Source organism: Bolinopsis microptera, chromosome 9, assembly GCF_026151205.1.
Source record: "Bolinopsis microptera isolate Bmic1 chromosome 9, MBARI_Bmic_1.0, whole genome shotgun sequence".
Lineage (NCBI taxonomy): Eukaryota > Metazoa > Ctenophora > Tentaculata > Lobata > Bolinopsidae > Bolinopsis > Bolinopsis microptera.
Window position 1 is genome coordinate 7,074,519 of NC_087080.1, and position 15,656 is coordinate 7,090,174.

General features: G+C 38.9%; 1 protein-coding gene across 3 annotated transcripts; it reads right to left on the reverse strand.

Moving 5' to 3' along the window:
* Nucleotides 1-916: 916 nt before the first annotated feature.
* On the reverse strand, nucleotides 917-15,395 carry LOC134820782 (MAP kinase-interacting serine/threonine-protein kinase 1-like). 3 transcript variants are annotated; one of them, XM_063831395.1, is made up of 10 exons: nucleotides 15,223-15,395; nucleotides 11,482-11,594; nucleotides 5,200-5,368; nucleotides 4,886-4,983; nucleotides 4,116-4,237; nucleotides 3,841-3,977; nucleotides 3,096-3,262; nucleotides 2,673-2,953; nucleotides 2,254-2,516; nucleotides 917-2,078 (listed from the first exon to the last, which is right to left on the reverse strand). In XM_063831395.1, the coding sequence occupies exons 1-10, from the start codon at nucleotides 15,236-15,238 to the stop codon at nucleotides 1,822-1,824; spliced, it is 1,623 nt and encodes a 540-aa protein (XP_063687465.1). In that variant the 5' UTR covers nucleotides 15,239-15,395; the 3' UTR covers nucleotides 917-1,821. The 3 variants fall into 3 exon arrangements, with proteins under 3 accessions (XP_063687465.1, XP_063687466.1, XP_063687463.1); XM_063831396.1 differs by having other exon boundaries at nucleotides 11,482-11,588; nucleotides 15,223-15,374; XM_063831393.1 differs by lacking the exon at nucleotides 15,223-15,395 and adding an exon at nucleotides 12,154-12,248.
* Between the last annotated feature and the right edge of the window lie 261 nt (nucleotides 15,396-15,656).

The following is a 15,656-nucleotide window of genomic DNA, read 5'->3' on the forward strand; positions in this document are numbered from 1 at the left end:
CACCGCCCCTGGTGCAATCCCTTACGGGTTAACGATGAGGAGACAGGGACTTCCAGGGACGGTCATGGCCTGCTACATGCAACTCGTAGGAGTATGCAATGTTCCTGTAACGTCACTGTAGACCACTCCTCAGCTCTGTCGTTGTTTTGAGTGTCCGATCCAAAAACCAAATCCTAGGGTACTCGAGACGTGGAAGCCTGTGAGCGTGTTAGAGTCTGTTAAGTGTTGGAGTCCTAGGGCTACACGAGACGTCGTAGCCTGTGAGCGTGTTAAATCATAGGGTTACACGAGACATGGTAGCCTGTGAGCGTGTAGACCGCTCCTCTATTGTTGTTTTGAGTGTCCGATCCAAAACCAAATCCTAGGGTACGAGGCGTGGTAGCCTTTGAACGTGTAAAATCCTGGGGTTACACGAGACATGGTAGCCTGTGAGCGTGTAGACCGCTCCTCTATCGTTGTTTTGAGTGTCCGATCCGAAACTAAATCCTAGGGTACACGAGGCGTGGTAGCCTGTGAACGTGTAAAATCCTGGGGTTACACGAGACATGGTAGCCTGTGAGCGTGTAGACCGCTCCTCTATCGTTGTTTTCAGTGTCCGATCCAAAACCAAATCCTGGGGTTACACGTCATGTGGTGGCCTGTGAGCGTGTTAGTTTCCTGCGGAAGGTGTTATTTGCCTGTGGGAAAAGCGGTTATGCTGCGGTTCTAAGGTTAGTAGAGGCTATTATAGCCTTTCCTTGTTGTAGAGATGGCTAGTCCCTTCCTTTGCATAGGTTAGAAACACCCATGCACCTCCCGTTCGAGCCACCCACCAACACCGCGTGGAGGTTCGGTGAGGTTTTTCGTGGGGCAGCTAGTTACCTTATGGCCAGCTATTTATACTTATAGGGAAATAGTAACGAAGAAAATCAAGGAATTGCTCCTAAAACGGATAACCACATTGGAAGTACATAACAAATTTAAATAAAATCTGAGTTGAGAACTTATAATGATAAGTAAATTAAGCGACTCACACAAAACACACTACCAGTGTTAATTATTGTTATTATGGCAATTATTAAGTTGGTACCATAATCATATTTGACGCTAATATAAACTTAAAGTAAAAATGTGATATTGCCGACGGGCTTAAGACTGGAGAAATAAAATAATAAAACACCTCGAAAGAAACATAAATATTTTTTCAGCATATAGCCTCATAGTCACAGCACGTGATTTAGTTTATACAGCTAATCGCAATCTTTGATGTCGTTACTAGACTGGGACTGATCCATACCGCTCATCTAAGTATCTTTAGGGGTCGTCCACAAGTTGGTTATAACGTTTTGGCTAATTTTAAGCCACCTCGCCCACCCCCCCCTCCGTAATCAGCTTTACACAGCTATTGTGTTGAAATTACACGCGTAATCATTTATAACTCCCCCTCATTGGTTACGTAGTATGTGGACGCCCCCTTATTGTTAATTATTTTTTGTTTATTATCAATTATTAATTTCGCAATAATATTTAACGCAATTCCATCATTATGTTTTGGCTGAGATAGCTATTCGGTGCGAATAAGAGGTCACCCCTTTCTACCGAGAACAACACCTAATATCGTCTAAAGCTTCTTTCCCCTAATCAAACATATAACATGTCCGTGAATAGTCCTTGAAGTTGAAACGGACATTAAAAACCCTATCCTAATTGCAATAAATATAAAGAGTTTGTTTTCGTCAGCCCTCTAACACTTCCCAAGTCATCACAACTACAAGCACAACCAAGACTTCTAAAATCAAGCTGAGTTTATTGTTTATAATCACAATAAAACGTCCAAATGTCTCAGCTCTCATCGTCACTTTCATCTTCGCTGGAGATATAGAAAGTCGGTTTACTTGAAGGTTCGAAGTTTTTAGTTTGTGAGGAGGAAAACATGAATTTTGTTTGCACGGGGGTGTTTTCTCCCCAGTCTGTGGGGGTACGAGGAGTGGGTTCGTTGGGGGTGCAGTAGGGTGGGGAGTCGGGCGACTCCTGTTCGGATACCGTGTTGTTACGATCCGAGAATAATTCATCGTCCAACTCTTCTTCGTACCAACTCTCTGTAAACGTAACATGTGAGGAATATAAGCGGGCTAGATTGGCTACAACTTACAACTTACAAGTGCAAACATTTCATAATAGAGATTGAGATCCATCAGGCTCCCCAAAAGGGTGAAGTGTTAACAGCATACTTAAATGAAGACTGTTTTATTAGAAAATACAAAAGTCACCTACCACCCATATCCAGATCAATGTTCTGAAGGGCCCTGTCCAGCGGATCAACATCAGGACTGGACGGAACGACAGGTGAATGAGGGGAGGAAGATAGACTATGGTTAGAGTTTATTCTGCGGAGATGTTCATTTGCTTGGGAGGAGAAAAATCCGAGATTCATTGCACTGCTCTTGTTTCGTTTGAGTTGCTGTGCTGTGAAGAGTCTGTTGCTGCACCCTCCACTCTTCACCCACTCGTGGTCAAGCACTTCTGGGGCGGTTAATCTGAAGTAAGGATTATGTTATGACTTATGAGAGGACGGAGGCCTATTTGTTGCATTTGGGGGTTATCGGTTAATACGTGACGAGCATTCCGTCATAGGAAATCAGAAACAATGGTAAACGAAAGTAATCATCAGGAATTATCACTTAGTAATATACCTTTGTGTGGCGTCTTTCTGCAGAAGTCTGGATATCAGATTCTTCACACCACCACTCACTTGTACGTTCTCATCAAAGTTTAACGTGGAAGTCATTATATTGCGAAAGAGTGAATCCTGGCATTCTTTGCACTCATCGCCAATGTCCCATCCACAGTTGAGTCCACAACGACCCACGAATGGAGGCTTCCCGTACACCATAATGTAGATCAACACACCAAGAGACCACATGTCACAAGACTTATCGTAGAATGTACGGTTTCCTTCAAACAGTGATACAACCTGAAACAGGAGGATGTTAGAGGATATTAGCAGGTCCTTCAGTGCCGTTAATATCTACGAAAAGGTTTTAAATAGGGCGGCCATGTGTAAAGTAAATGGCTTCGATCAAGATCGAATATATATTTGAAGAGTAAAAACAAACCTCTGGAGCCATAAACTCTGCACTCCCAACAGGTGAGTCCATGAGCGGAGTGGAAAGATAAGGGTAGTCGAGCTTCTGTCCACCAAGATCAAAATCACATATCTTTACATCCGTGAAATTGTCTCCACATAGAATGTTTTCGAACTTCAAGTCCCGGTGAGCAATACCTGTCGGAAAATAATTATAAATTATAAAATCATTTTCTTGGTATGTACTTAAGAAATATTTGAGAAGGACATATTATATATATGTTATGACGTATAAAGTCATAGAAGTTACTTGAACAACCGATTTAAAATAGTGTACGTGACATTGCTGTAAAATTCAAATTTGTGGCAGAAGTCGGTCGCGCGCAGCAAAATAAACAGTTGACAAATTTAGCGCGGCATAGCACTATATGCTCCGCGCCCGCTCAACAAGTCTGCCACGCGCCAGAAAATTACGCGACAAAGAAAACTGTTTGCGCAGGCTTCATGGAAACCTGTTAGTGCAAAACATTGCAGCAACTTGACATGCATTACCTAATCAACAACAACATTTAACAACAAGTAAAGTGGTCTACGATACAATATCGCCTTCCTCACTATAATGTTAATAAATAGTGACACGTCAAGAAGCAATGGTGATGTTATGAAATTAGTTCGAAGATGTTGTCACTTCGCTTCATAACAACATAAGTACAGCCTGTCAACAACAGTTTTGTCATCGCCCATATTCGAATTCTTCAAGATAAGATGAGTAGTACCTTGGCCGTGAAGATGTTTGATCCCAGACGTGACACCTTGTACCACCTTGGAAGCATCTCTTTCAGTAAACATTTTGTGTGATTCTATGTGGTTGATCAGGGCTCCTCCACGCATCATTTCAAATACTAAAAAGAACCTGTGAAATATGAAATATCAGAGAATGGTAGATCGGTATTAGTTATGGGAGAGATTAGATAATCGTATGTTAGGAATTGCTCACAACGAATATAGCTTTTTTTAATTAAATTTTCGATGATTTATCCACAAAACTTACTGATTATCTCCCTCGAAATATTGCTCCAGCTGGATTATGTTCGGGTGACCTTTACCTCTGTATAAAATCTCCACCTCCTGCAATACTCGAGCACGGGTGTACCAATTCTCCTTCTGAATCACCTGAAACATAATTACTTTGATTTCTAATTAAATACTTTATGTAATTGAATGCATAATTGCATTGATTACCATGTTATGTATTACTGATTTAACGATAATCTGTTCTTGAGTATATTATTTGTTTTCTAATCGGAATTGGTTGCTATCGTATGACCTAGATTTAGATTTAATCTAATTCCAAGTGGAGTCAGATCATCGTGAGGTATGCTAAAAATGGAATGCTTGTTATGTGATATCTCCGAGTCAGAGTGTCATAAAACAGGTTACTCTAAACTAAACAGTCGTACTACACAATCCTTATCATGGCATAAAGGTACTAGACACCTTTAGAGATTCTGCCACATTTAAATATTTTACTTTAAGATCATGGGATGTTATACTTTTCCGTTAATCCTAATCGAAATCAGAAATTCATAACAATTGTTGATTTTCAACATCATAACAGGCTCAGATATGAGCTTTGGTATCCGAAGAGAAGACATAATAAAAAGTAAATGATATTACAGCTATTAGGTCGTATTTGAGTAGACCGAATTTGACAAAGTCTCAGAGAGAGAGTACCCTTAGCCAGATTGCTTTTAAATGCACGAGAGAAAAGCTTCTGGAGATGAAATATTTGAAAATTAGAAAACTCTGGGTTGGACTGACCTTGACTGCATACTCCTTCCCGGTTTTTCGTTCTCGACATACCTCCACCTGTGAGAAGGCACCCTCGCCCAAAATTCGACCTGTCCTCTCAAACTGATCTGAAATAATATTTTACTGAAATGTTATTTTACTGTTCCCACTGTTATACGGTGTTACCTCTCATATTTTGTCCTTTAGTTAAGCTATTAAGCTAGGCTTGATTAACGATACCAGAAATTTGTAAAGTAAATGGCGAATGATAATGACACACACAACGCCACAAAGATATTACAGCTGCTAATCTAGAGTGTTCTAGTGAACAAAAAGTCACGTACCCTCGAAGCCAAGAACATTAACACTAGCACCGCGCTTCCTTCGCTTAGTCTTCGGTTTAATATTGACGTTTAGAGGCAGGGACTGGGGCGGGGACAGGCTCTGTTGGTTGGACAGGGACAGCGGGTTTTGTGGTGAAGCTCCAATACCACTGTCGTAGCCGTCAACTTTCTGGGGGGAGGCGATAGTTGAAAATATGTTAAAATAGGTTAAAACAGTTAACAAATCCGTTAAAACAATAGGTATACACTATATTACAGTATACATGTTAGGTACTTATCTGTCAGAAAAGTAGGAATGGGTAGGAATACGGTGACTAATGAGCAGTAATATAGTGCAGTAATAGAGTGCAGTAATGGAGTGCAGTAATGGAGTTTTTGTTAGATATGTATATTGTATATGATAATGAAACTATGCTTAATATCATTCCAGAAGATTGTTTGTATTTTATGGCACAGGAAGACGGTTATTCGACACCCAGCCCAGGCCCCAGAGAGACAGTGATATTTCCACAAATATGAGGTATTTACTGAATAAATTTACAAGGCCTGATAAAAGACGGCACATCACCACATTACTTGATCATTGTCACACAAATACTACTGACCAATCCCGCCCTCATACAAATAATGTTCGGTTGTATTATTGAACACTCAGTACAGAGAGACAGTAAATAGTGATATATCGTGCTGGACGCCGTCCTTTCTCCTTGCAGTTATAAGAAATGCTGCCCCTCTCTGTTGCATTGTGGTAGTTAACTGGTAGTAACGGAGTTATAACTTTCACTTTACTCACAAAGTGTAACGCAGTTACTCAAACTTCACTATTAAGTATCAACTATGAAGAACACGCTAGTAATCGGAAACTGTAACTATTAAGATTACGAATGGGGATGTCTGACATGGCAGAGCAGTTTGATGGTTTGAGAAATATCTAGATTTTTCCAGAATCACAATATTGCCACTATGAGACAACTTTTACCCTTATTTGGACTAAACCCACGCGTAATGTTTATTTGATAGCTACCGGAATTTTACGAGACGTCATATATAATAGTAGCACGTTAACTAACCGACTAACTAGCCGACTAGCCGGGTTATTTGGAATCGGTTAGGGCCAAATATAAAGGAAACCTGGCAAATTCTCTCTCAACTGAGAAAAATTTAAACCATTTTAAGCGGAGCCCGTAGTACTTAAGTCCCATTTCAGCACCACTCGGCAACGTGGCTCAGACTGCTCTAGAATTCTAATATAGTTCTAATGGCAAGGTTGTTAGATTTAGTGGCAGGCTGGAACAGAGCCTAGGATGTTTGCTGTAGTGCCTTTATGAGCTGCCTTCAATCTAGAAGTTAACAGCTTCATTTGAGTTTGTCCTTGGTGGATCCGATGAGTTGGCTGTTCGCCTTCGAAAGAGATCTTACCTTAACCTATCTTACTTAATGTAATTCGGTCAATCGCAATACAATAACAGTTTAACAATAATTTAAAGTTCTAGATCTGTTTATAAAGATCCTGACGCTTTTATAATATAACAAGAGTTACCGCTCAACTAACCTTAATGTGCATTAACGAATCATAGGACTAGTGTAGCTCACTACACAGAACACAAACATTATGGAGTTAACAAGAAGACACTGAAGGTAGTTGAATCAAATGAACACAGAGAGCACCTGGTTCTTTCTCTCTCTCTCTCTCTCTCTCTCTCTCTCTCTCTCTCTCTCTCTCTCTCTCTCTCTCTCTCTCTCTCTCTCTCTCTCTCTCTCTCTCTCTCTCTCTCTCTCTCTCTCTCTCTCTCTCTCTCTCTCTCTCTCTCTCTCTCTCTCTCTCTCTCTCTCTCTCTCTCTCTCTCTCTCTCTCTCTCTCTCTCTCTCTCTCTCTCTCTCTCTCTCTCTCTCTCTCTCTCTCTCTCTCTCTCTCTCTCTCTCTCTCTCTCAACGCTCTGACAATGTAACATGTACATGTATATGTATTATGTAACACATGGGACTATAGCATATAACTATAAGTTGTATTAGAACTACTATTATATAGGTTCACACGCGTTCAATCCCGGCAACTTGTACTCGAGACCTTGTTATTATGGAAATAGAGACCTTGTTATCATGGAAATAGAGACCTTGTTATTATGGAAATAGAGACCTTGTTATTATGGAAATAGAGACCTTGTTATTATAGAAATAGAGACCTTGTTATTATGGAAATAGAGACCTTGTTATTATGGAAATAGAGACCTTGTTATTATGGAAATAGAGACCTTGTTATTATGGAAATAGAGACCTTGTTATTATGGAAATAGAGACCTTGTTATTATGGAAATAGAGACCTTGTTATTATGGAAATAGAGACCTTGTTTTTATGAAAATAGAGACCTTTGTTATTATGAAAATAGAGACCTTGTTATTACGAAAATAGAGACCTTGTTATTACGAAAATAGAGACCTTGTTATTATGGAAATAGAGACTTTGTTATTATGGAAATGGAGACCTTGTTATTATGGAAATAGAGACCTTGTTATTATGGAAATAGAGACCTTGTTATTATGGAAATAGAGACCTTGTTTTTATGGAAATAATCCAAGTTTCTTCCTCTTCCGGTATCACACGTAGTGTATAGAACCAATTTGCTTGTTTACTGTTGAGGTGGGATTATTGACCACTGTAACTGTGGACACTAAAGGTTACTGTAACTGTGGACACTAAAGGTTACATTGAACTACGCGATTAGTACGCTGTACTGAAACTTAGCATATAGTTGTACTTATAGTATAGCATTATATGTGACTTCGAACTTTTATTATCACAGTAAGTGCCTTTTGTACTTAATATTAGGGAAAACCCGAAGATAATTACGTAAAAGTTTACAGGGGCGAAACATATTTGGTAATACATAGTTATGTGTATTTTAAAGCATGGTAATGGCCAATGGGGTTTTATTTACATCAGAAGGGCGAAGAAAGACGACGTAGCAACAAAGACAGGTGTCCTTGAGGAAGTTCTTGAGGTGATGGTGCCATCGTGGAGTAAAGCTGGCTTGCATGGGACATGCTAATCACACTAATCACCTTAATTAGCAGATTGTAATTAGTAAATAATTAGTGCACTGTTAGTGGGTGATCGAGGCAGATATATACAATAATCCGTATAGATCATCACCGGAGTTTATCGAAATAAAACGTTCCTATGAGCAGTCGTTGCAAAGCAATGAAAACAGAGCCGGTCAAAGAAGAAAAGAATACTAAAAAGTTATGCAAAAAAAGCTGTGTAATAGCAGTAGTATATAAACTTAAAATACTCAACAATCATAGCATACAGTGCAATAAAATATTTTATTAAGTTTAGCAGAAGGACTATGACTCGAAACAGAAGATCAATATGAAAATAGAGATTCAACTGGAACTCTATAACAACTGTACAAGAACTATAAAATAGGAATGTCGAAATAAACGCATAACACAAGGCAATGAACAACAAGAGCTATGCAAATATGTATACCGTCAACAAAATAATATGTAGTCATAACAACAGACTGTAACTACTAACCTAACCACATAACTTCAGCACAGCGTCACGAGTGCAACTACTTAAATGTGATGTAATTCCTGAGTTCTTTGTATAAAGCTCATGTTCAGCATATACATCAAATATATAGCAAATATATAGCTCAAATAGCTATGATGAGGTCAGCTGTTACGAGTAACCGGTGTACTAGCTCATGGTAAACTGATAATGTACAATGTACATTAGTTCCCTTACAATCCATTGTATTCACGAGGTACACAAAGTAAACAAAACGTAAACAAAAATGTTAAAAATTGAATAAAAATTAAATAAAAATTAAATAAAAATTAAATAAAAATTAAATAAAAAGTTAACAAAAAGTAAAGACAAACTACCACCAGTACAGTATACCAGTAAAGCCTCAACAGACGCCATAGTAACAGAAGGGCAGATCTGCTAATAATACTGTAGCTGGTAGAGAGTAGTAATAGCTAGATGAGGTGGTTAATGATATGCGCCACATGTGTTGGTGGAGCTGTTACACTCCTGTTACACTCCTCACTCGTCATTACTACCACATCATACTGAACATTGTACCGCTGTGGCAACATTCCGATATAGGGAGGGACGTGGGGGACAGAGGAGGGGATAGGGAGAGAGAGGAGGGGGCAGGGGGCAGGGGGCAGGGGGAGGGGGAGAGGAGGGGGCGAGGAGGGGGCAGGGGGAGAGAGGAGGGGGCAGGGGGAGAGAGGAGGGGGCAGGGGGAAAGAGGAGGGGACAGGGAGAGAGAGGAGGGGGCAGGGGGAGGGGGAGAGGAGGGGGCAGGGGGAAAGAGGAGGGGACAGGGAGAGAGAAGAGGGGGCAGGGGGAAAGATGAGGGGGCAGGGAGAGAGAGGAGGGGGCAGGGGCAGGGGGAGAGGAGGGGGCAGGGGGAAAGAGGAGGGGGCAGGGGGAAAGATGAGGGGGCAGGGGAGGGGAGAGGAGGGGGCAGGGGGAGGGGGAGAGGAGGGGGCAGGGGGAAAGAGGAGGGGACAGGGAGAGAGAGGAGGGGGCAGGGGGAAAGAGGAGGGGACAGGGAGAGAGAGGAGGGGGCAGGGGGAGGGGGAGAGGAGGGGGCAGGGAGAGAGAGGAGGGGACAGGGGGAGAGAGAGGAGGGGCAGGGGGCAGGGGGGAGAGGAGGGGGCAGGCAGGGGGAAAGAGGAGGGGCAGGGGGGAGGGGAGAGGAGGGGGCAGGATTGTTATAGGGGTTTACTAGTTTTAGTAGAACAATACTGTTTTCTATTTCTACTAGTACGATGTATAATTGTGGTAAAGTATCTATTTTACGCCACCCTATCTTTAAAGAAAATGAAAAAAGAAAAGGTTGTACAGGCCACCCGTTAAGAGTACTAGTACAATTTTACTGACAAATATCTTCCTTCAAGAGAAAATGTCAGATTAGTCTGTCACCGTGATGGAATTAAATGTCAAAATGTAAATGGTTAAGTCTCATATATAATCCATGTAACATTGACTTGAACATGACTGTCACTTACCATTGAACTGATCGTTAACATTGGTGGATGACACAAAACTGAGTCAATTTAACAACCTCGAGAACTGGAATACTGCAGAACATTCTAGATTAAACACGGTTATAAACGTTACTCAACTACCGCGTGAGATTGCTTTATTTGATAACCAGTATTTAATGAACCACTTTAGTTGGCTTGGCGTCATGAACTCGTTTAGTTCAAAGCACTTAAATTCAGCCGCAGGTTGATCAGTTTAGAGTTACCTAAACTTGTAGAATGATGTAATCTTTCTGCTTTGACAACTGTGCACAGCGGTATTACTACTAGTGTGCAATATACATGTTATTACCCTTTTAGCTACTCAAAACTATGGTTTCCTACACACAGTTTACATTGGCAAAGTTTATTTTGAGTTTTGACTTGCGCAAGGATCAATTCTCATTGAGCCTTGTTTGCGTGAGAAAGCCTCGAATTGGTTGTAAAGATTAAGAAATTCTCAACATAGCACACTCACAAACATTTCAACATTAACACAGATTCCATGTCATGTCACGTGTTTATATCAAACATACGATAGTTAATGTAAAGACCAGATCTATATTAAACTATTAAGCATTGTTGTGAACAATGGACGGTGTGTAATTCTTGATCAATTTATAACAATGCACGCTGAAGTCGTTAAAGACTGTAGTCTAGTGATCTAGATTGGATTACAATTATGTCTACAAGTACACTTTCACTGTACATTTGATGAGATGTGAGTAAATAATGACTAGTTTATTTCAACAGAGATAAGACAAATCTCACTGTACTCCAATTAACAATTAGCACCTCTTGTTGGTAAAAATAATGGTTACAACGTTCAACATTCTCACAGATATGAAGCAAGCATAAGGTATCTATTACGTCAGCTAGATATTGACCTCTTGAGACCCCCTCCGTTAGCCGCCAGTTTGTTATTATGGTGTAGACATTTAATTTAATTAAGTTTTTCCAAACCCTGACTCGTGTAATATTTGAACAATCCCTTAACACATTCCTGTGTAGTATATGTTCTCATGTGTAATGTGTAATGTGTAATGTGTAATGTGTAATGTGTAATGTGTAATGTGTAATGTGTAATGTGTAATGTGTAATGTGTAATGTGTAATGTGTAATGTGTAATCATATATTGTGATCTCATGGTTTTGGAACTTGCACAATAATACATCACCTCACTTTTGAAATAATGGCTTGAACAAAAACAAGAGTTAAAACAATAACAAAACATACCTGATCAAAGTTGTCCAGTTTTGAGTTGGTTCTCAGCTCGTTCAGATCATGTGAAGATAAGTTCTCGTCTCTAAAACAGGGCTCCCTCTCCTTCTGGACCACGTTTCCTTGATCTGTGAGGAGTTCAATTAGCTAATTAGTTGCTAAATAATTAGCTAATTAGTTGCTAAATAATTTGCTAATTTAAATAATTTGCTAAATAATTAGCTAATTAGTAGCTAAATAATTTGCTAATTTCTCGACAATTATTAGATTTTCAAGTCTGATTGATTTATCATTAAATGAGCAGTTTAAGTTATGTGTGGGGATTATGAGTGAAAAGGGGAGGATTGAATTTTAAAAGTGGCTATGTCATATCTCAACCTGCTCAGTATGACTAATTGGGAATTTAAACTCTTGATATCTCCGACGATATGTTTTCATAGCTTTTAGCCATCAAGACAGAACAGAAGTTCAAAAGAGCAGGTGACTTACGGTACACTTCGTTCAAATATGATAATCTAAAATTCTCGATGCAGGAAATTAGGTCTGAATAGCAATAGTCACGTACATTTTGAGTCGTCTGGCCTATTACATTATGTTCTAACTGGTGCAAAGCCACCTGCTGAACTTATCCACTATAATGAAATGACTAACAGAGACTAGGGAGCAACTTATTCATGTAATCCTTACCATTATCAGGCAATTTGCACGATTCTACCACATTTGCAAAACACATGATGTTTTGTGTGTCAAGCCAACAAAATATGCTACCGTACAAAAAAGTTACAAACAGGAAATGAGTACTTTAAAAAATTACGCGCTGCATAAATATATTCACATTTCCGTTATCGAATCTACGAGAGGGACTCACTGACTCAGGTGTTTCTCTCTCTCTCCAGCTCTATGAGTTCTAGAACATTACGTTATATTGGCATCGTGTGATCACGTCACACAGTGGTCTCGTTGCAGTATACATTAACACAATACTCTAGAAGCTTCCTGTGTGTTCACTCTACACTAGACTATCACGTGACTCACTTTAACACGTTCTCTAGATGGCCCTGAGGGATTATTCAAAACCCCAACCCTAACCCGATCCCTAACTGAAGAATATGCTGAAACCCTAAACCTAACGAGAAATTAGACTCAATTTCAACTGTCGGTGGAGGCCCTTTAAGAAAAATCGCGAAGTTCGTTTGTGGAGTTATTTAGCACGTTCGCTTCATGAAAGGATCAAGTCTCTAAATTGTTTGGCAGGTGGTGCGTGATTTAACACATTTAAAAGAAGGAAAATATATAACAGTGAATTTTATCTCACCGCGCTGCAGGTGGCGCATGCATATTCAAATATTGAGGAATATTTAACAAACCATGAATCTTATCTTAACAAATAACACAGAAGCAGCGTGTACGTGGAAAATCAGTTTCATTAGAACCACCCGTTAAACATCCCCATCCAGGAAGTTTTAATTATCCTCAGTCCTGTTTCCCCCCTAACAATTTTCTTATTCCCTAAAAAATGTCATGTCTTCTAAAAAGTTCCTCTTAAACACCAAATCCCTCCAAAATTTCCTAGCAGATTATCTGCCGTCTTTCTGGATGTGAAACAATTCTACCACCGATCAGAAGTCAGGTACGAGATGTGCGGTGTCCTTGTGCTTCTCATGACAAAGTGTTTTACATTTCAGCTCTACCACATTTCAGCTCTACCACTGTAATAACAGGAAGTGTAACTTTAACCCTAACAAAAACCCAGAAGTCAGGAAGCTCAAACTGGTGCACGAGTTATTTAAATCTAATCTCACATGTGATATCATGTATCAAATCAAGAAACCTTGATTGCGGGCTAAAAATTACATACATATCTAAGCCTTATATCTCCAATAAGAGAATAAGTAATATAATAGTTCTTACAGTTATGTGTAAAAGTTGAAAGTTGCAACCACGTTATTTCTAATTGTTACAATGACTGAGCCCTATGTTAGCAGGTCAGCTCATCATGATGTTTTTTAGTCAGTAAATATTAGAAATAAAGGTAATTGGTCCATCAACTTGAAAGTATTATTATTAAGCTATTCGTTAAATCATCAAAGAACTAGGGAGATTCGTTTCTGACCTTCATGAAACTTAATTGTATGAATTTCGACGAAGATAGTCAAATTTCAGTGGTCATATCATCGCCTAACTAGATGATAGGGTCCGAGTAAACCTGTTATTATGTACTACTGGGAATGTAATAAAGTGAGCGCCCCAGACACCGGATATACACCAGGTAAACAGGGCATGTGGAAGGTTCTAGAAGATTCCAGAAGTCTACTAAACACTACTTCCTGGATCTACTTATCTATCTATATTCTATATAGAGATTACATCATTGTATTGAACAGTGAACACTACTGTATCACTAGTAAAATTATATGCACCTGCGACAATTAACTTTCACGTGTTACGATTCCAACATGAGAATTGTTCACAATGGAAGAATGAACAGCAACTACGAGTTAAAATAGCCTTGTAGCTGAGATGATGACATAGCTGGCCAGTAACGTTCAAGGGGACTTGAGAAACTTTATATTTATAGTCTAAATTTAGTTACATCGTGATTGAATATGAAACAACTTTTAGGTAAACATTCTGAATTCTGTTGTGGACCACTGCTAGCTTTAGAAATGTTAAAGTGTAGATATGTCTTGTTTTACTGAAGAGCGAACACATGTGGGACTATTTTGAGTAAGATTACACGTAAAATTTCAAGATAATTCAATTAACTGTTAATTGTAGATAGTGAAGATCAAGATTGTGGCAGCCAATCAAGAAATTAATAGGTATAATTAATTGACAGAACTATGATGTGATAATTAGATCACGTACACTAATCATATTTTAAGGCGTAAAATCCCGATAAAATGGGACATCATATATATCCAGCCCTTAGGAGCTCGAAAAAAAGAAGGATTTTATAACCTTACTACTTACATAATTCTTAAACAATAAACAATAATGATAAGAATAAGTTGGCAGGAGAGAGAATTGTCAGGAAAAAGACACGTTAGAGGTTACACTAGTTTCTGATGTTTTCAGATTCGAGCGAGGGTAACACTCTAGCGGATAACATTGTCACGATTATATCAGAAATGTATCAATGTTAACAACTGATCACGCTGCATGAAAACAGTGTTAAAATGTTTCTGAGAAATACTATAGCGAAGAGCAGATAAATACAACTCACAGCCAGATTTAGACACTTCCACTTTTATTGGGCCAAAAAATAATGAACGATGGAAGGCAACATTACATGTATACAGAATCAAGTGATACTTATATCGCATAAATGCTCTTTGATAAAGTACTATCAAAGAAAGTACTATCTCGATTTTGAGCGCAGATATCGATAGTGCAGGAATGCAACGATGATCAGGTTTTAAAACAAAAACAAAATATTTAACAAAAATACCATCCAGATACTCAATAGTTAACAGTCTGAAAATCAAGTTCGTCTTACAAAACTAAATGTTCCAATAGCTAGCTGATAGTATTACCAACAGAACACATTCAATTCGAACAGGAAAGCTGCTCGGTATATTTAGGGCAACATGTGCTGCATTTCAATCAACAAGCTGGCGTTGACAGAATAGAACACGTTAAATTTAAAAGTTAAAAACATCAAGCCTTACTTTTAAAGCCGAAGTGAAAATTGTGGAGTAAATCGTGGATAAGGTGTATCAGAAAACATACAAATTTAACTATTTTATCGCTTACCTATCATATCATTCATCTTTTTCAGGATAATATTATTTGATGTGAAATTACCATTCCTTCCATGGTGCCATAGAAAATTCCGGAACCAACCTTTTCAACGGAATTTTAGAACATTGCAGAAAACAAATAGGAAACCCAAACTATTGAATATGACTAATATCAAGAAAACATATATTTGAGAACCACTCATTGACGAAGAAAATTTTCCAATGCCGAAAACAAAGAAAATTATTATGATGTTCTTTATATTATCAGAATATGCGCGGCTCCTATTTGCGCGAAAAGACAAAAGAGAATTATTTAATTAGAGAAGTATTAAAGTGTATCAATACTTCACATAACATAGCCATGTTATAAATCAAGAGGCTTGCATATAATGAACATATTGACACGGGTGCAGAGTTGAGTCTGTACGGAACCTAGTAGTTTCAGAT